Raw genomic sequence first — 20,800 nt, forward strand, 5'->3', positions numbered from 1 at the left:
TAAGCTATAACATCCAGGAAGTCACTCACATCCACTCCCCCCGCTCTCAGGTCGCAACCCTCGAGACATACTGACTCACTACCGAGCTGCGGACCACAACTATAGTATCCAGGGAGTCTCAAAATCCCGCTCTTGGGTCGTCACCCTAAAGCGCGCTCTCGCATCGTCATCCGAAACAACATACCACTCCCACTGACTCTCATCAAAGAATCTTCTTTTTCTGAAGTTCCTTGACTCTCCTCTCGAGCACCCTCAACGGTCTCGCCTCCAAAGTCATGTTGGGCTGAATATCCTCAGGAATCTTAGCCAACAACTGATCACCCTCTTGAAGACACTTCCTCAACATCGAAACATGAAACACCTTATGGAACACACACATAACCTCCGGCAACTCCAGCCTGTATGCCACTGGTCCCACCCGCTCAACCACTCTGAACGGACCCTTGTACCTTGGACTCAGCTTAGTCTCTGTCAATGACCTGTTCGGAGCCCGCAACATGGCCATCTTGAGGTACACTTTGTCTCCCACCTGAAACTCAAGATTTCTCCTCTTCTTATCAGCATAACTCCTCTACCGATCCTGAGCTTCCTTCATGTTCAGCTTTAGAACCTGAATCTTGTCTGAGGTCTCCTAAACAAAACTCGCCCCGTACATGCTCCTTTCCCCCACATGAGTCCAACAACACGGTGTACGATATGACCTCCCATACAACGCCTCATTAGGAGCCATCATAATACTCGCCTGATAGCTGTTGTTGTAAGCAAAATCTACCAAGCACAAGTGATATGCCCAATGACCACCCCAATCCAACACACATATCCTCAGAAAAACCTTCAGCGTTTGGATCATCCTCTCTGATTTCCCATCTGTTTGGGGATGATAAGTTGTACTCAAATACACCTTAGTGCCCATCTCTACCTGAAACGCTCTCCAGAACACCGAAGTGAACTTGGGATCCCTATCAGACACAATACTCGTTGGCACCCCATGCAACCTGACTATCTCCTTTACATATTTCTTAGCCAAGACCGCTGCTCCATCAGTCTTTTTAATGACCAAAAAATGTGTCGACTTAGTCAACCGGTCCACAATGACGCAAATAGCATCAAAGGTCCGAGACACTCGCAAACCTACCACGAAGTCCATCGTGATCATATCCCACTTCCACTTTGGAATAGACAGACTATACAACAAACCGCCTGGAAATTGATGCTCAGTCTACACTAGCTGGCACACATTGCACCTCGCGACCCAAATAGCTACATCCTTCTTCATCCCGACCCAATGATAGTACCTCTTGAGATTACGGTACATCTTAGTCGCTCCTGGATGAATAGAAAACATGCTCGTTTAAGCCTCTCTTAGGATCTCCTGCCTCACCTCCTCATATTTGGGCACACAAATCCGCTCGTGCACCAATATAGTACCATTAGCTAAGACCTGATACTCTGAATCAACATCTTTAGAGGCATTTACCAGCCCCAAATCCTTCTCTTGAGTCAACCGCACCCTATTCAGAAGGTCTGCTCTATCAGCCGCCTCCAAACCCAATGGCTCCTGAGAAACCGCACACAAACTCAACGCACTGATCTCTCCTACCAGAAACTCCATATCCTGCTCTTGAACCAAAGCCGCTCGCTTTCGACTTAGAGCATCTGCAACCAAGTTAGCCTTACCAAGGTGGTAGGCTATCTCCAAATCATGATCCGCCACCAGCTCCATCCACCGCCTCTGCCTCAAATTCAGCTCAAGCTGAGTGAATATATACTTCAGGCTCTTATGATCTTTAAACACCTGTACCTTTGCACCATAAATATAAGATCTCCAAATCTTCAGGGCAAAAACTACATCAGCTATCTCCAAATCATGAGTAGGAGAGTTGCATTCATGCTTCCGCAACTTCCGCGAAGCATAGGCAATCACCTTCCCATGTTGCATCAACAAACACCCCAAATCAACTCTGGATGCATTTGTATAAACCACATAGGGTTCTCCCTGCTCTGGCAATGCCAACACTGGAGTAGAAGTCAACATCTCCTCCAGGCTTGCAAAGCCCTCCTCGCACTCATGTGACCAAACAAAAAGAACATTCTTCCCTGTCAACTTAGTCATCGGACGTACCTTGCTTGCAAAGCCCTGCACAAACCTCCTATAATAACCTACCAATCCAAGGAAACTCATGATCTCTGTGGTATTCTGCGGTCTAGGCCAATCTCTGGTTGCCTGAATCTTCTCTGGATCTACCAAAACCCCCTCTGCAGAAACAATGTGACCCAGAAATCCCATCTCTCGCTGCCAGAAACTACACTTGCTCAACTTAGCAAACAACCTCTGCTCCTACAGCTTCTCCAGAATTGCTCTCAAATGCACTGCATGCTCCTTAGGACTCTTAGTATAAACCAAGATATCGTCAATGAAAATGATGACAAACACGTCTAGAAACTCCTAAGACACGCTGTTCATCAATCCCATAAACACTGCTGGTGCGTTAGTCAACCCAAACGGCATCACCACAAACCCATAATGCTCATACCTCGTCCTGAATGCAGTGTTCCTCACATCTGCCTCATCTATCAAGATCTGATGATAACCCGACGACAGATCTATCTTGAAGAACTAAGTAGCACCTCTCAACTGATCCAACAACTCAACGATCCTGGGAAGAGGGTACTTGTTCTTCACAGTGACCTTGTTCAAACCATGATAATCAATACACAAGCGAAAACTCCTGTCCTTCTTCTTAACGAACAACGCCGACACTCTCCTTAGTGACACACTAGGACAGACGAATCCCTTGCTCAACAAATCCTCAGGTTACTTCCTCAGCTCTACTAGACTAATAATCAAGTATGCCGATATCAACTCACCACCACCCGAATATCGACACCTCTCTTCCATCCAAGAACCTCTAGTAACTTATCTCTTAGGGAAACTTCTACAAGATAGCTTATTCCAAAAATAATTTTTCCGCTTGGCAATTCTCCACATCAAATCATCAGTATGAGCGTAATAAAACAAACAAGTACAATACGTTCGCATATTTTGATTCACAGCATCGAATGCTTTGCATACCGCCAACTCAACCCACTTGACTTATTTCCCCCAGCAAGCTAAATAAAACCTTGAATCTAGCAACCTTGTCCATCTACAATGAACTTCATCCACCAACGTCGCAACGATGAGTTTATCCTACCATGAAAGCTTCTCGTGAACTTATGTACCTGGCAACCTTGCCCCTGCCGGCTCATACCTGTTGCAGCTCTCCTTTCCGAGACTCTAGCACCACTGACCATACAATCTTGGCGCATCAGCCACACATTCATGACCACACCGGTCATAGAACCATGGCCTACCGACCAACACAACTAAAATTCAAGGTTAAACCACCATCAACTCTCGAAGTTTACATTTCCGTCGTTATATTTATACTCACGTCCTAGGCATTGCTTGCTCCCAACTCCTCCACCCTTAGCTCGCAACCTTCGACCCATACTGATCTCACTCTCAAACCACCGTCTTCGAGTTATACCGTCTCACTCTTCGACCACAATCCTTAAGATCTTGGTATCAGGGGAACTAATCATCCCCTCTGCCACTCTCGGAGCCCCCATCCCCTCGACCTATCGGTATTCAGGGGAAATCACCATCCCCTCAATAGCAACAATCCTCGGCTGCACCCCGCCACATGCAGCACAACTGGAGCCTGCACTGGTACCCCTCTCGGTAACTGCTTCAACATCACGTCAACAGATCCGCTAAGCAATCATCTCGACCCCACACCTGGGTTCCCAGCACGTCCAACACATTCACCGGCTAACCCCTATCTGGTCCCTCCTTATACGCTTGCGACCCTCTGACGAACCTCCTCGTGGAACTTTGGACCACACATTCGCTAGCCTCGGGAACCTACCCGACCACAACCACGACCATTCCCATGTCCACGACCAACGACTCAAACACCTTTAACCACTGCTCTTCCAAGATCAGGGGCTAACAAGCATAAAAACAAACCAAAACTACACAAAAAACCTCTCATATCGTGGAATCTCATTGAAGGCTCGAAGAAGATGTTCTAGGACCCCATGCCACACACAATTGACTAACTCACATAATTGACTCTAGCATGAAATCCTAAACACCAACACAAAAGGTACAGTGAACCTTAAACCTAGAACCATAAGGGCTCTCATACCAAAATGAAACAATCCTTCTCATTTTTTTAATAATAATAATAATTCTCTAGTGGTCACATACCCACCAGCAAACTAACAACAAACGTCAACAGCGGATAACTAAACAATTTCATTAACCAATAAAAATCCAACAATGACATAATCTACTAACCAATCGAGTGAATAACAAAATCCGACATCCTACAATGTTCTATCAACTCAACTCTAGCAACCTAACAATAGCTAGACCACAATCAATCAAGCCTCTAGAACATCCTCCTCCTCATCGCCTTGATTCCACGATCACACTTTGTCTTTACCTGCACAACAAACAGAAATTGAGATGGATGAGTATTGTCATAAACACTCAGTGAGGCAATCTTCCCATCTACTGGGATATACACACAAGCAACTGAGATTCCTTTGTTAAGGCAAAACAAACAAGCACAATCAACACATCAAATCAAGAAAACAAGTGTCGGTTCAAGTTGGTGTCGACCGACACTATCTCTAGTATCGATCAACACCTACCTAAAACGCACATTTTAATTCGCAGATGTTACAATGACATCTATTTTATAAGCAACTAATTAATCAAATAATATCAAATAATAATTATAACTTTCTAGCATATAACTAAAACAAGTTTTCTACTTCCAAAATGTTAAATAAGAGATACAAGGAACACCATTTCTGATTATTCCATATTCACGTCTTTGAACATCTCAGTTAAGTTAACAACATATATCATGTTATTATTCGCATATATGTATATTATCATGATGACGCATATACATATATGCGCATAAAATTAGATATTACGCTGTCTCTCTCTCTCTCTCACTCGACTTCTCTGGGAAAAAAGATCTCAAGTTCCTGACTATGGGAAGCTTAATGATCTAACTGATCAAATCATCAATGTGATCTGTCTTCTCAGTTTTGTTAATCATCTTCATCTCCTTCGTTAGTTTTTTTTTTTTTTCTAAATCGGCGGCGATGCCTTTGACGAGATCGAAGAGTCTTCCGGCGACGGAGAACGGTGGATCCGATCGGGAGAAGCTTCAATCAAGAAGATCAGTGGCTGGGATTCTCTATAAATGGACTAATTACGGCAAAGGATGGAGATCTAGATGGTTCCTACTCCGCGACGGAATCTTATCTTACTCTAAGATCCGAAGACCGGAGAATGTGAATATGTTATCTCCTTCCGATGATGTGAGGTTAATCGGAGATATTTCTACCGATCGTCTCTCCAGGATGAAGAGTTGTAGTGGCCGTCGTCGTCGGAAACATCACAAAACCATCGGCATTGTTCATCTCAAGGTATATATATATATTTCGATTTCAAATTATGAGATTGTTTGGCTTAGGTAGTTCCCGGAACCTTTGCCTCATGATTGATTGGTTTGTGTTCTACAGAACCAGTTGGTGTGTGATTTTTTTTTTTTTTTTTTTTTTTTTGTGTGTGACAGAGTAAAGTACTGTTATAGCATCGTCTTCTTCTCTCTATTGGTTGTACTTCTGTAGTTTGTCATTATGCATTTTCAATTCTTGTTTTTAGATTATGAGAGTCTCTCTCTCTCTCTCTCTGGTAAGCTTTTTTTGAGTAGCTTGCTTATCTGTAGTGGGCCAGATGAACAGGTATTGCAGTACTAAAGAGGGGTTCTCAACAGTTTTTAAAAGTTACATTACAGATAAAATCAAATAGCCAAGATATAAAAACATCTTTTTTGGCTGGTGTCTACTAGTACAATCTAGTATTGCAGGACCAGTTTGCTGAACACATTTGACTCATTTACGCATTCTTACATCCGTTAAAATTTTTGGTTTATGTTTGTAGTAAAGCCAATAAATGTAGAAATTTGTCATCTTTTTTTTTTTTGGTGAACAGAAATTTGTCATCTTTGGTCACATGTAAAAAACTCTTTTATCTTTTGATTTTTTTTTTTTTTTTTTTGGTTCCTCGATCTTCTTTCCAGGTATGGGCTTGAGTTCTTTTGATTTGTATATGATTTTTTTTCTTGGCCATCTTATCCTTGACCAGTAGGTTTTGTCATATCTTTTTTTTTTTGGTGGAGTTACAACATGATTGGTGAATGGTAGGTATAACTAGTCGGTAGGAAATAATGAAGTGTGGATAAATAATGGAGTGTGGCTGTGTGGGAGCTGAAGGCCACCACTTTGGGGAAATTCTGGCCATATATATTTTGTTAACTTGTAAGAGTTGTATTTGCTTAATTTAAATAAAAGCTTATCCAGACATAAGCTTTGCGTGTGTTTTTTCTTTTTCTTTCCGGGTAACTGCATTACTGTGTGTTTGCTTTCTATTGTTCGTTGGAACATGGAACTTGTGATTTATTTGTTGTTCATAGTTCATTTTTGAAAATGAGAGCTTCTAATCTGATCTCAACTTATTTACATTTATAGTTGGAAATTTTTTTACTTGTTTGAGGGATTAAGCTTGTAGTATGATGAATATCATTCCATTCTTTTGTTTTCCAGCAGGTTTCATCTTACCGAGAAAGCAAATCTGATCATAGAAAGTTTTATATATTTACTGCAACCAAGACTCTGCATCTGAGGACTGATTCTAGAAGTGATAGAGCTGCATGGTTACAAGCTTTAGCATCTACCCGAGGCATAGTTCCTCTTCAGTCAGTTAGTGGGGATTTCTCCTTCGTATCACCAAAGGATTTATCCCTATCTACTGAGAGACTTAAGAAACGGTTGCTTGAAGAGGGAATGAACGAGAGTCTTGTAAAAGAGTGCGAACAAATCGTGGATTCAGAGTTCTCTGAAGTTCAAGAACAGATTAAACTTCTCCATGAAGAACGGACAAAGTTGCTTGATGCATTGAGGCAGCTAGAGGTAAAGCTGCTTTTCTTTCATGATCTTATGGGTTTGGCTTAGTTGTTTAGTGTGGTCTTCACATTGTGTTGTGTCCTTTCATACAAGGACTTATTATTCCACAGGCTTTACAGTACAGTTGCATAACTTGCTTTGGTAACACCTGAGCATATGCACAAACGCATGCTAGCTATATTTGACATTGAATCGCTAAGGGACGATTATTCAAATATATGTGTTACATTATTTTATCTCCTTTCATGAGGATATCTCGTCCATTGAGTTGATAATTTACTGAACTTCATAAATCTATGTCTAGGCATAACTCAAATTATGTATCATGCATAAAAAAATTTGAATGTCATTTAATGATATCTGTGAAAGATATCTCACTGCTTTTCAAATTTGTTAAAGATGATTCTGTTGCACTTGCATTCGGTTATATTCTTGTTGACTATTATACAGTGAGAATTTCTTTGTGTCCAGATGGCTAATCTTGAAGCTGAAGCCTCAGGGATCCATGACAATCCCTACCAATTAACAAATCATAACTATTCCAGCTTAAGACGTGGAAAATATAGTGGTACACACAATTTCAACTGCTTAATTACATCTCTGTCTCTCTTTCTCTGTTTCAGTCCTGCCACTAACCAATCAAGCTGCCGAGTAACTTTAGCTCAGAGTAGAATAGTATTTCTGTTATGATATTCTATTATTTGTTTCCTTAATGATAGTTCTTCTTATGCTTCTTTTACATAAATTCAGTGGAATTGCATAGAGATCCCTGTGTTGTTTTGCTTGACATTATTTAGTTTCTAGAATGCAGTACAAGTGCTTCATCTGATGATAAGCAAGAGTTTGAGGATATATCTGAGGAAGACGAGGCTTCATTCCATGACACAAAGGAATCATTTGGCGAACCTGATGTTGGTTCTGTGCACACGCATATCAAGAGACGAACAAAGCTTCCTGATCCAGCAGAGAAAAAGAGAAGTGTCAGTCTCTGGTCTATGATCAAAGACAATGTTGGAAAGGATCTCACACGAGTTTGTCTTCCTGTTTATTTCAATGAACCAATATCCTCTCTCCAAAAGTGTTTTGAAGACATGGAGTACTCTTATCTCTTGGACCAGGCATATGCATTCGGAAAATCCGTAAGTGACTTCAACAACTTACTGTTTTGTGTAATTGGCTTCCCTCTGGAAATGCGAATGTTTTCTCTACTCTATACGTAAGTTATATACCAATTACTAAAGATTTTGAATACATAAGTTCTATGATCTTGCATGATATGATAGGTGGTCTAGATTTATGACTTTATCTTGAATTGACCTCTCAGATTGTTGGATTAACAGAGTTTTTCATCATCAGGGGAACAGTCTCCTTAGAGCCCTGAATGTTGCTGCTTTTGCGGTCTCTGGTTATGCTTCCACTGAAGGACGGCACTGTAAACCTTTCAACCCTTTGCTTGGGGAAACTTATGAAGCTGACTTTCCTGACAAGGGAGTTCGTTTCTTCTCTGAGAAGGTAATCTGACACATACTCTTATATAACTGAAGTTTTAATGAGATGAACATATATGTCAATGTTCTCCGGCACATAATCGGTAATTTCATGGAGAAAAGTTAAATTGAGAATTTTCTCTTAAGAAGTTTAGCATATAATTCGTCAGGGTATTGTGCTCTCATAATAGGTCAGCCACCATCCAACAGTTATTGCCTGCCATTGCGAAGGTAAAGGGTGGAAGTTCTGGGGAGACACAAACCTCAGGTCAAAGTTTTGGGGGAGATCGATTCAACTTGAACCTGTTGGAATCTTGACTCTGGAGTTTGATGATGGAGAGATTTTCCAGTGGAGCAAAGTATGCAATATAAATAAATTACAAAGCTCCTTTATTTTTCCACGTTTTATTTCTGTCCCTCATACTGATAACCATATGTTTTTTGCTCTTAGGTAACAACAACTATATACAATATCCTACTTGGTAAACTGTACTGTGATCACCATGGGACAATGCAAATCCGTGGGAATCGCCAATATTCTTGTACGCTAAAGTTCAAGGAGCAATCAATTCTCGATAGAAATCCCCACCAGGTGATTTCACTGAGATACACACTGTAAATAGTTTTCTAGGTCTTGAATACCTAAAATAACTTCATAATCATATATATATGTATAGGTTAATGGTTTTGTAGAAGATGTAACTGGAAAAAAGGCTGCAACGGTTTTTGGTAAATGGAATGATAGCCTTTACTATTTTGCTCCTGGGGAGGGACTCAACAAGGAAGGCGCCTCATTACTGTGGAAAGCGAGAAAGCCACCACCTAATATCACTAGATACAACTTAACATCATTCGCGATCACACTAAATGAACTGACACCTGGTTTGGAGGTACATTACAGTGTGTTGCTTTCCGTTTATATTTATAAACATGGATTTTTGGGTTTCTGCTTTACTTACATCTTGTTTTAGAAGCTGGCTAATCTTGTCGTAATATTGTTCATTTGGGTTAAGGAAAATCTCCCTCCAACAGATTCTAGGCTCCGACCAGATCAACGTCACTTGGAGAACGGTGAATATGAGAAGGCAAATGAAGAGAAGCAACGATTAGAGAGAAGGCAAAGAATGGTACAGAGAGTATCTCGACACTAGTTCTCTAGTCCATGAACCTTTTTATGTTTTAACAACTGTAAATTGCTTTTGATATTGCAGTCACGGCAAATTCAAGAAAGTGGGTGGAGACCGAGATGGTTCGAGCCACAAGGAGAGAGCCAAAGTTACAAGTATACAGGCGATTACTGGGAAGCACGGGATAAGAGAAGTTGGGATGATTGTCCTAACATATTTGGAGAGTTCACCGAAGAGATGGCAGATTGTGTATAAACTGAGGTATTACGATATGCCAAAAGTTGTGATGCCCTTAAAGTGGTTCATACCCTCAAGAAACTTGTTCAACTGGAGTCGATCCGTGAATCAGCTTAAGATTAGGATACATTTGTGCCGCACTTCTTCCTCGCCCTAGAGATTGTCTCTCGAAAATGAGCACGGAGCTTTCTTCCGACTTCAGTTTTTCTGTTTATCTAAACTTGGGAGATCTAAAGATGAAGTATTCTTTTTCAGTTCTTTTGTAATAATGTTTTTTTTTCTTTTTTTTTCTTTTTTGGTTATAGCGTCAAGAGCGTCTTATAAAGTGTTTATAGTGAGCCTCACTGTAAAGGGTCACCAAGAAAAAATTTAGTGTGGTTCCAACATTTGGACAAATATTCATTCTGATCTATTTGTACTTAATTCTATATAAAAAAAGCCACTCAAATATGAGTTTATGCGTATGTTGGTCATTTTTATACAAAAACAAAGGTATTTTTTTTTTTGTAAAACAAACTCTCCAAATTACAACTTTTGCAGTTTAATCTTCCATTTCCAACCAAAGTCAAGAATAATAAGCAATATAAGTCATGTTCGTAACCTTGAGCTAGCAACAACAGATAGCAACAAAAAATTGCTTCAAACTAAGTCCTTCAGAAGGCAAGATTTGGGGAGAGTGTGACGCTAGCGTTGTTATCAGAGACGCTGTGACAAACCAAAACTGTTGCTAATAAAAAAAAAGCAACACCGAAGATAGTTTTAGAGTCAAATAGATGTCGCTAGCAAGTGTCGTTGATTGCTGGTAGTGAGAGACATGACGTTGGAATTTTTGATCGCTAATCTGATCGAGCGAAAAGGAAAAGAAAAATGTTATCATTTTCAAAATATATATTTTGCAGTCACATATCTTAATTTTAAAAAATTCTTCAAATAAAAATTTGATTTGTTATATTTTTTATTAAAAGTTTACAAATTTGACAGTGACGATAAAATGTTATATTGCATATTAGTTTGACTTCCCAGTAATCTCTATTTTCTTCGAAATAGAAAGTTAGATTGCAAAAACAAAACAACCTTTGAAAGACTTTTACAGACAAGAACTAACATTAATACAATCTCTAATATCGTAAAATTCGCAATAGTAACAATAACATTAATACAATCTCTCATTATTATTTTTTGGCTGTTTGGCTCAACTCAGAGATGTGTTTGTTGTCGGCCAAAGATGGATATTTTATTAAAATTTTGTTTTTCTGAACAAAAGATATTTTATTAAATAAGAATGGGCTATCTCAAGCTTAGTAGTCCATATCTCGTCGATGTCAATGAATCGTCGTTTTTGTATTCAACATTAATATGGATCGTCGTTTTTGTATTCAACATTAATATGGATCGTCGTTTTTGTATTCATCATTAATATGGATCGTCGTATATTAGATGTTGACGATCATAATTTTCTAAATAAAGGCTTTATATGTTTGGAGTTTTCGTAGGAATTGATGCTATGCCTGTGCGCGGTCCAAATAGACTAATAAATCATTATTTTACCAAAATATTAGCGGTTTGAAAAAATGTCAATCCGATGACGACTGAGATTAATCCCGACCACAAAATAAGAGATATTTGTTTACATGTTCTAGCAACCTGCAAAACCATTACGACAATGTTTTCAGAAGTTATATGTATGTATGCGATATAGTGTATGTAGATGTAAGTAGATCCATATATAGCAAGATAGAGCTACTTTATTTAGTAGAAAGGAAAAGAAAAAGGGAAAACTATTGATAAGATCATTACCAATTTATGAGAGACATTTGATAAGGACGGAATGGTGAAGGAAAGTATGTGTGTGTTTCAATATAGATATATCATAATACATGCACTTGTCACAACTCACAATCAAGTCAGTTAATATAAATGTAATTATAGAGTTTAGAGTTGAGTTTGTAAAGCTTAATTATTAGTTTTATTACTTTATGTATACTATACGAACTCATTAAATTGATGATCAACTATTACCACGTGTGTTTACATGTAAGCATTAAAATAGAAGAGAATTTTTTTGCAATCTTTCTTACCAGTTTACTAAAGTAGCTAGTAATTTTCAAGAATGGCGAAACACGTAAAAATAATAAAAATGATAACTTTATCATAACGTAAATAAAGTTTAAAGGAAAAAGTTTGCCGAAGCAAATGTGAAACTTGGGATCTATTTTTGTTCCATGAAGAATCTTATCATAACTTTATCAAAAAGAAACCCTACTAACTTTAAATCAATCATCAGTCGAATAAGAGTCGATAGTACACACAAAAAAAGACGAGGTTAGTTTACGTTTGAACACTAATTGTCATACGATTAGACCCAAAACTAAGTTTTAACTATACAATTAACTGATATATATATATATATATATATATATAGTTCTAAGCAATCAAAACTAAAATTAGGAAGAAAAAAATAACGTCAGCATCTAAATTGTATTGATATAACCCAAACATATAAAAGACGTTGTGAACAGACTCATATTCTAGACAAGTAGAGTAAGAAAAATCATTGATCTTTCCGGAAAAAAAGACTTGTTTACTCTTCTTTAAAGTCAATAAACTAACATTTGTCCTCGTAGAAAATATCATTGTTTCAACGATGATACGACCAAAAATAGTTAAACCCGACAATACAACAAGATTTTTTTCGAACTTCTTCTAAAGAAACAAAAAAATATAAGAAAATTGTTAAAGAGGGTATGTATTTTGATTGGGCAGCTATTTAATACTTTTCGTATTTAGCATCTCATCACTCGATCAAACGTCAATGTCATTTTAATTCTAGATATTTCAAATAGTTATCTTTCCAGCAAGGTGTTAACTTGTAACTTGTAAGTAAGGTCTTTAAAATACTTTTAAATAGCATTTTTCCTTTATTTATAGTATTCTACATATTTGGCATTTATCGCCTTTTTCAAGTAAATAGAAAAAAAATGAACATATATGAATAATATCCACATTTAATTATTTTTAATATCTGAACATATATGAATAATATCCAAGAATGGAACACAAGAGTCTAGAATTTCATATATTCAAACCTCAGACCAAATATAAACTGGCTTAAAATGTTACAACTCGTTTGAGTTTTTTTATTCAGCTAATTCTTCCATTCCATAATCAAAATGATTACAACTGTAGTATAATCCCTCGAAGTTCAATGGTAAAAATATTTTACTTTACACATGTGAAAGGTAAAACAGCTCATCTCTGATTAATGACTTAATGTAGGGATTAATTAAAGCTATCGAAACCAGTATTAAATAAATAACCTGCTGTATGATCCGTCGCAACTCGCAACTCACAATGTGAACAACATAGACGTTACATGACATCACATGCAAACTTTGAGATTCGTTGGTTTATTTACAGACGCAAAAGGACAAAGGTAATAAGCAAAAAGTACTTGAGTGCATAGTATCGGTTCAAACCGATGGAGGATTTTTTTCACTCGGTATATTAATCCGAAGAGGTAAAATTTTCTATAAATATTACCTTCTCTCCAACGAAGAACTCAGAGAAGGATCCAAATTCTTACGCATTTTTTTATTCTTCACTCGTGGTTATGTTTTCCGTTATTTTATGTTGCGCTGAAGAGCGTCAGTAAACACGTGCTTGTTATGACACATGCATGATACATTGTATCCAAGTAGACAATCGACGGGATGAATACATGTAATTCGGATAACACCTTCAATTTTCGTATTGCTAACTACTTTATATTTTCTTTTTTCTTAGAGTCGGTCTTTGCGACTACTAATTTGTAAATATCTTTGCAAGAGTTTAAATGGCAAAATTCTCCAGTGTCCCCACATACATCAATCTACTTCTGTCATTTTACATCATCACGGGTCATACCACCCGAACCGAAGAGACACAAAAACATATTCTTCAAAGTTCCTATCACGCCATCTTAGGTGTCAAACGTTGATAAGAATAGATCGAGTTCGACCTGAGTACTCGTACTAACTCTCAATCCTCAATACTGATGATAAGAAGAAGCTAGCAGAGTTACACCCGAGTACGAGACTCTCAATACCATATTAACCGGTCTCCAATTTCTCGGTTATGTTATAATGAGCTAAACCGGAAAACTTGAGTTTTAAAGGAATCACTTCTTCAACAGTGAATAAACGAACACCAGCAAAGCATCAAAACGTTCGGCCAAGGATTGATTTTGGTTTAAACTTATCATACCAAAAACTTTCGGTCAGAGGCTAATGAAAGAACATGAACATCATTGATGTTCAATTACACCACAATCTTGGAGAATGGTTTATTCATACCCCCCGTTTAATGTTTTATATACAATTTTAAGATTATTGAAAATTATCGTTTAAAGGATGTTTTAAAGAAAGAAAAAACAATTCTTGGCCGAAAGCAAGAATTTGAAAATGAGACGTTGGTTACAAAATCTCTTTCACTAAACGGGTTGAAATAGACAAAGATTGCTACAAAATAAGATTCACACATTTATAATTCACTTTAACAAATTCAGATTCAAACATAAACTCTATTGTACATGCATTTATTCAAACTGAAATAATTTGGAAATGTATATTGTGCAGGGGCATCACATAGGTGATATCGTTCAAGCACACTCGAAACCAGACGGAAGCTTTTTCTCACAAACGTTGAGAAGAACACTGAGAGATATAGGAACGTTAAGGTTGATTCCGAGAATGTTGGCCTTAAGAGCAGTGCATAGACAAATCGCAGCGTCAAGGTCAACCAAACCTTCGATGAGCGAGCAACATGATTGAGATGATGGCTGACCCAACTGGATGTTGAGTAGACTGCTTAGGACATTTCCACATAAACCGAGCTTGAGGGCATCTATAGGACACTTTCCAGATGAACCAGGGTTGCTTGGAGGTGTGACCGGCATAGGGTTAGGAGTTGGGACCGAAGGACTTGGGACTGGAGGAGGACATGGCTTAGGCTTAGGACTTGGGACTGGCTTGGGTTTAGGACTTGGGTTGCAGCTGTTACAGTTAGTTGCAACGGTTAACGTGAAAAAGAGGATGTTGAGTGCAAAGAAAAGAGCAAGAGAAGCTGAGTTCTTTGAAGCCATTTTTCTTTTTATTTTTTCTTATAAAGATAGATACTGTGTTTTTAGGGTTATTGGATGAATATAAATGAAGAGAAGGTGTTGGTATTTATAGGGTTTAAGAAGGAGAAGAGAACCAACTTATTCAATTTTAGGATGATTAATTATTCGTAGATATATATAATTATTTGCACTTATCTACTTATATATATAAATTCTGACAATTTATTTTCCTACATGCATGTAGCTACGTCGTCGAACCTCGAAATTATTTGGAAAATAGTTTTTACAGTTGAATGTCATTTATATTTAATAAAAATATGCAGTTCATGCAGTCATATATTATTATTATATAAGTATATAATGTCATATTGTCAATGCTGTTATTATCACCACCATCATGAGTTTGTGGGTGACTCCAGTGCATAGCTATTCAGCTTCTCTTGTCTCGTAGCCATATTACTTGACGGCTTCTATACGTCAAGGTTGGGTACTAAATTCCAATCCTTTTCCGATCCTTGCTTGGGTGACACACCAAAAATATTTCACACGAAATATGTTATATGTGAATGTTTTTGAAGTTAAGTATGCATAAAATATATATGAAGACATTAAAACAATGCATGCATTCGGGTTTATGAGAATATGGTAGTCGGGTTTTAAGGGTGTACTATCTTGAACCTCCAAATATGTTCTCTATACCCAAGGTTTCAACGATCATGTAGTGTTCTATATGACTATATCCTTTTATTCTAAGAGTTGATCGAGCAATTGACTAGGACAATCTCATGAAAACCACAAGTCATAAATTTTGAATATTTTTTTTTAAATGGTTTACTCAATAGTTAGATTAGTTTCTCCGTTCTCGATTTATCATCTTAATTGTATCATTTAAAATGAATCCAAAATCAGGGGTATTGGATGAGACTTTAATAGAACAGAATTTAATTGAATTGAAGACATAATTTATAGATTTTCAAGTAATGTAAAAGAATTTTAAATCTTTCTTTTGGATTCCAACAATTATATTTTGCAACAGATTATTAGAATTGAATAGATATCAATTCTCATCAATTGCCATATTGTCATTCTTCCCCAATACCTACCCTAAAAAATCTTATCTTTCTCTTTCACCAATCCTCCTTACTCTACCCAGAATAGCATGGATTCACTTCAATTACAACAGTCTTAGAATTCTCAAGTTGCCCATTAAGCATAACACTAACAGATACAAAATTGACCAAAAATCAAAACTTAAACCTCTCCAAAAATTGACCATTTTAGGTAGATATAGATTCGTTGTAAAACAGGGATTGAACCAGAGAGTTAGTTGGTCTCTAGAAACAGAGTCTTGAGCATAGTGAAGTTCATGAATTCAGATGAGATTTCTCCGGTGAAAGTGTTAGAAACGAAATACCCTACGAATGTCACCGGAGATAACAACGCTGCCGAGACGTAAGGCCTAACTTGACACCGGTCCAATTACAAGTATGATTTTCCAGCAAAATGTATAGCTTCCGACAAGGGAACAAAGTGAGAGAGAAGAACTGCTCTCTCGGCGTTGTGATCTTGGGTTGATGGAAGAGGAAAAGAGAGGAGAACAATAATCTATTCAAATCTCGACCTAAAATCTGAGAATTTATCCTTCACAATTTACACTAAAATTTCTATTAAATTCTTCTCAAATCACTTTGTCATAGAAAATTTCTTAATCGTAAATAACGCTTGCATTTAATAGAATTCAGAAATCAAGCAAATGAATAATACTAGAATTTAAAAGAATTTATAAAATAGAGAATTGAATAACAGTAAAATTTAACGATCTATTATATTCTCTTAAATTGACTGCCCAATACCACCGCCTTAATCAACTGATAGTTTGAGATATGTTCACATATAAACAAATATATATATGTTTGCACTCGACTATCTCTCTACCAAAAACCACTTCCCTGACACCCTCACAACGTCTCCGTAACACGTCCCTCTATTTTAAGAGAGTGTATTAGACTCACAGAGTAAGTAAAATATTTTTACTTTTGGTTTAACATTTTGTTATGTAAACATTTAATATGTAATTATCAAAATACTGTATCTTTACTTGTATCCCTTCTTGCATATATTAAACTCGTAAGTAACATATTTTGATTTTTGGTTTAACACAAAGACGTGTTTTCTTGTCGGCCAAGACTACATATTTTATCTTTCTTATTCGCCATTATTCATTAATAAGGATCACAATTTCTAAATAAAGGCTTTATATGTTTGGAGTTTTTGTAGGAATTAATTGATGATATGCGGTCCAAATATAAGCAGAAACCTTTAATCTACGTACTAAAATATTAGTGGTTCCAAATCAAGTCAACCTGACGGCGACTGATTAATCTCAATCGCTCATTTTCGTGTTTTTTTTTTGTAAGCATTCGTTAAATAATAATAAGAATAATAATTATTTTAAAATTATTTATTGCGGAGTTTGTCAAACGGAAAAGATATGCTAACTTGCATGTTTTGTCAAATTGGGAACACGTTACGAGAATAACTAAGTTTACATGTACGATATTATATAGCTACGGCCTGTAGATATACATAAACTTGTCACAGTAGTCAAGCCAGTTACTATCGATATATAGATGTAAAGAAACTTTGTATATTAGAGTTTAGATTTTGCCTTTTGGATTTAGGATTTACGATTTGTTTAGGGTTTAGCTTGTAAAGTTTAGTTTGATATGTTGTACACTGTACATTAGTGGCGGATTTAGGCTTCTGAGGGGTAGAAGACGTACCCCATACTCATTTTCTTAATTCTTGTGGTTGTTAGTTAAGTTTTTTCGTATATTTGTTAAAAATTACAATAAATTTCAAGAAGTTTCTTATGGTCGTTTTCTAGGTAAAATCGACTTCTGCATCCCCCAATATTAGAGATTAACTATAGCTATGTTTATGTACTTAAATTGTGTTCGTAGATATATATTTGAAATAAAAGAGAAAATTTTAGCAATTTTTATAATGTGTTCGTCTAAATATCCAAGAAAAATAATTCATTACCTAAACTTTATATATGTTATTCAATTCAGCTATTCTTTAATCATCTTTGATTACTTCGTAAAAATATCTTTGCAAGACTCCAAATCAGTGTCCCCACATATACCTCCATTTGCTTCTGTCATTGAACTTGTAACTCACATTCACACCATCACGGGTCACGGGTCAAACAACCACGAAAATGAACATTTATTCGTATGAGTGTTAATTAGATCCGAAAATAAAAATGAACAAAAAAAACATTCTTTTGAGTTCTTATCACGCGAATAAAGATTATATACGTTCATACAAAGTTGTTGTGAATTTTTACCAATCACGTTATGCGTTGATGGAGTTCAATTGGAGAATTTATAACCTTGGCTCGATACAATTGAGAAATTGAAGCAAAAGAAAAAAAAAAAGTTGATTAACCAAGTTAGGATATTCGAGCCGAGATTTTTTTAAAGATCTAGCTAGTAATTCAATATCAAGAATTTGTAACATGCAAAGATGTCCAACTCGTGACAATAAAGGTTTAGAGCAGAGTGAAAAAATCTTATACTCAAATCTTATAATATCAAACCCTTCATCCGAATTAAAGACTCTCTCTTAAACCTCAACACTGAATTAACCAGTCTCCAGTTTTCTTGTTATGTTTTATTGAGTAGGACCGAATAAACATGAGTTCTAAACTAATCACTTCTTCAACACTACCGCTCATTATGGATCAAATAGATTAATAAAAAATCAGTATGGAAAGAACACTAGCACGTACAACATCAAAACATTCGCCAAGAATTAATTTTGGTTCAAACTTTTCGTCACAAATTTTTTCGGTCAAGGCCTTTTAAATATGGACTCATGACCACACATATTATCTTCCGATACTATAGGCTATGATTTAATGAAAGCACATAAACATCATTGAATTGACAGGATCACTCAAATCACATTTTCTTACACAAACAAGAACAAAACTTTGATTTTAGTAACCGAGCTATTCATTCTCAGATTCGGAAACTTTGATGTTTCATTGGAGAATTTTCTACTAATAATATAATGTCTTAAATATAGTTTTAGGATATTTGAAATTCATGTTTGAAAGGAAAAAAAATTGAAACTAATCTCGAGATATGTAATCCTTAGGTGAATAACTGTTCACGTAAAAATAGCATTTGACATCATAATAATGTTAATCTGAAAATTGTAATAGTAATCTAAATGCAAGAATTCGAAAATGAGACGTTGCACAAAATCTCTTTCATTATACGTGTTGAAAATAGATATAACTTGCTACTATAAAGCAAAGACGCCAGGAAGACGGGAACGTTTACAAAAACAGAAAAAACAAAAAACAATAAAACCCTCACACGTACATTTATTATTTCACTATTACAAATAAAAGTTTAAACGCAAACTGTAGCTTACACCCATTTATTCAAACTATAATAATGCGCACGTACGCTTTGTATGCTCATATCATTCAAGCACATTGGAAACCAGACGGAAGCTTTCTGTTACAGGCGTTGAGAAGAACGCTGAGAGATATAGGAACGTTAAGGTTGATTCCCAGAATGTTAGCCCTAAGAGCAGTGCAGAGACAAACCGCAGCATCGACGTCAACCAAACCTTGGATGAGCGAGCAACATTGTTGAGCTGATGGCTGACCCAACTGGATGTTGAGTAATCTGCTTAGGACATTTCCACATACACCAAGCTTGAGAGCATCTATAGGGCAGTTTCCAGATGAACCAGTGCTCGGAGGCGTGACCGGCCTAGGGTTTGGACTTGGGACCGAAGGACTTGGAACCGAAGGACTTGGGACGGAAGGACTTGGGACTGGCTTGGGTTTAGGACTTGGGACCGGCTTGGGCTTAGGACTTGGGACAGGCTTGGGTTTAGGACTTGGGTTGCAACCACAATCAGTTGCAGCGGTTAAGGTGAAAAATAGGATGTTGAGGGCGAAGAAAAGAGAAAGAGAGGTTGAGTTCTTTGATGCCATCGTTGTCTCTTTTTTTTCTTTTCTTTTTCTAGGATGGGTGTTTCAAAGATTGAGTATGTTTAAGAGTGAGGGATGAAGAAAAATGAAGAGAGGGTGTGGGTATTTATAGGGTTGTAGAAGGATAACAAGAGGACCAACTTGTTCTAGTATAATTGATTATTTTAAAAATATTTGTAATTTTACAAAACATCTGTTTTTATTTATTTGCTTGCGCGTACATATACAAACTCTGACCTTTTCATTTTCCTTCATGTAGATTCAAAGAACCTTGAAATTATTTGTTAGATCGTTATTGTAAAACGATTATAATTAAGAAATAATATATGATTCGTGCATTCATATTAGTATTATTGTGAAATTGTCAAATGCTGTTATCATCACCACCATCATGAGTTCATGACCCCATTACACATTTTATCATATTCTCTTTGGCTTGTAGCCATTTTACTTGAGAGCTTTTACATCTTAGGTCCGTAAGTTATATACCTGTTAGTCTAGTGGTCTTAACTCTTAGTACATTCTAGAGATAGTTGCGCTCTGCACTCTTTCCCGAACCTTGCTTTGGAAGAAATGTATGTATTTATCACAAACTAGTCCCAGTAGAGGGAGAAGCTAAGGGCCCAAATGTATACATGTGAAACGTTTTCGAATTTTTGGATCCTCTTATGCATAAAGAAGGAGACATCAAAATCATTCATGAACCGGGTTGGTCCGTTTACATGGTAGCCTCATTTGTGACGTAAAAGAAAGGGGAATTTTTTTTTGGATCTCATAATTACAAGTTTACAACTAG

At 36.8% G+C, this 20,800-nt stretch overlaps 2 protein-coding genes and 1 pseudogene across 17 annotated transcripts; 1 reads left to right on the plus strand and 2 right to left on the minus strand.

The window, feature by feature from the left end:
• The first annotated feature begins 4,737 nt into the window (after positions 1–4,737).
• On the plus strand, positions 4,738–10,350 carry LOC104707537 (oxysterol-binding protein-related protein 2B). Of its 16 annotated transcripts, none has more exons than XM_010423910.3 (10): positions 4,738–5,496; positions 6,676–7,041; positions 7,507–7,603; positions 7,840–8,174; positions 8,392–8,547; positions 8,714–8,881; positions 8,974–9,114; positions 9,200–9,412; positions 9,536–9,649; positions 9,734–10,350. In XM_010423910.3, exons 1-10 carry the CDS (start codon positions 5,170–5,172, stop codon positions 9,902–9,904), a joined length of 2,088 nt encoding a protein of 695 aa, XP_010422212.2. In that variant the 5' UTR covers positions 4,738–5,169; the 3' UTR covers positions 9,905–10,350. The 16 variants fall into 16 exon arrangements, 13 of the variants coding, with proteins under 13 accessions (XP_010422212.2, XP_010422213.2, XP_010422215.1 ...); XR_015563358.1 differs by having other exon boundaries at positions 4,791–5,496; positions 8,376–8,547; positions 8,693–8,881; XR_015563356.1 differs by having other exon boundaries at positions 4,791–5,496; positions 8,693–8,881.
• Positions 10,351–14,337: 3,987 nt separating this feature from the next.
• LOC104707538 (pEARLI1-like lipid transfer protein 1 pseudogene) lies at positions 14,338–15,069 on the minus strand (annotated as a pseudogene).
• A 4,181-nt stretch (positions 15,070–19,250) lies between these two features.
• LOC104707539 (lipid transfer protein EARLI 1) lies at positions 19,251–20,072 on the minus strand. The gene has a single exon (XM_010423915.3). The coding sequence runs from the start codon at positions 20,005–20,007 to the stop codon at positions 19,489–19,491; it is 519 nt and encodes a 172-aa protein (XP_010422217.1). The 5' UTR covers positions 20,008–20,072; the 3' UTR covers positions 19,251–19,488.
• Between the last annotated feature and the right edge of the window lie 728 nt (positions 20,073–20,800).

Source organism: Camelina sativa, chromosome 8 (assembly GCF_030686135.1).
Source record: "Camelina sativa cultivar CO46 ecotype springtype chromosome 8, ASM3068613v1".
NCBI classification, from domain to species: Eukaryota; Viridiplantae; Streptophyta; class Magnoliopsida; order Brassicales; family Brassicaceae; genus Camelina; species Camelina sativa.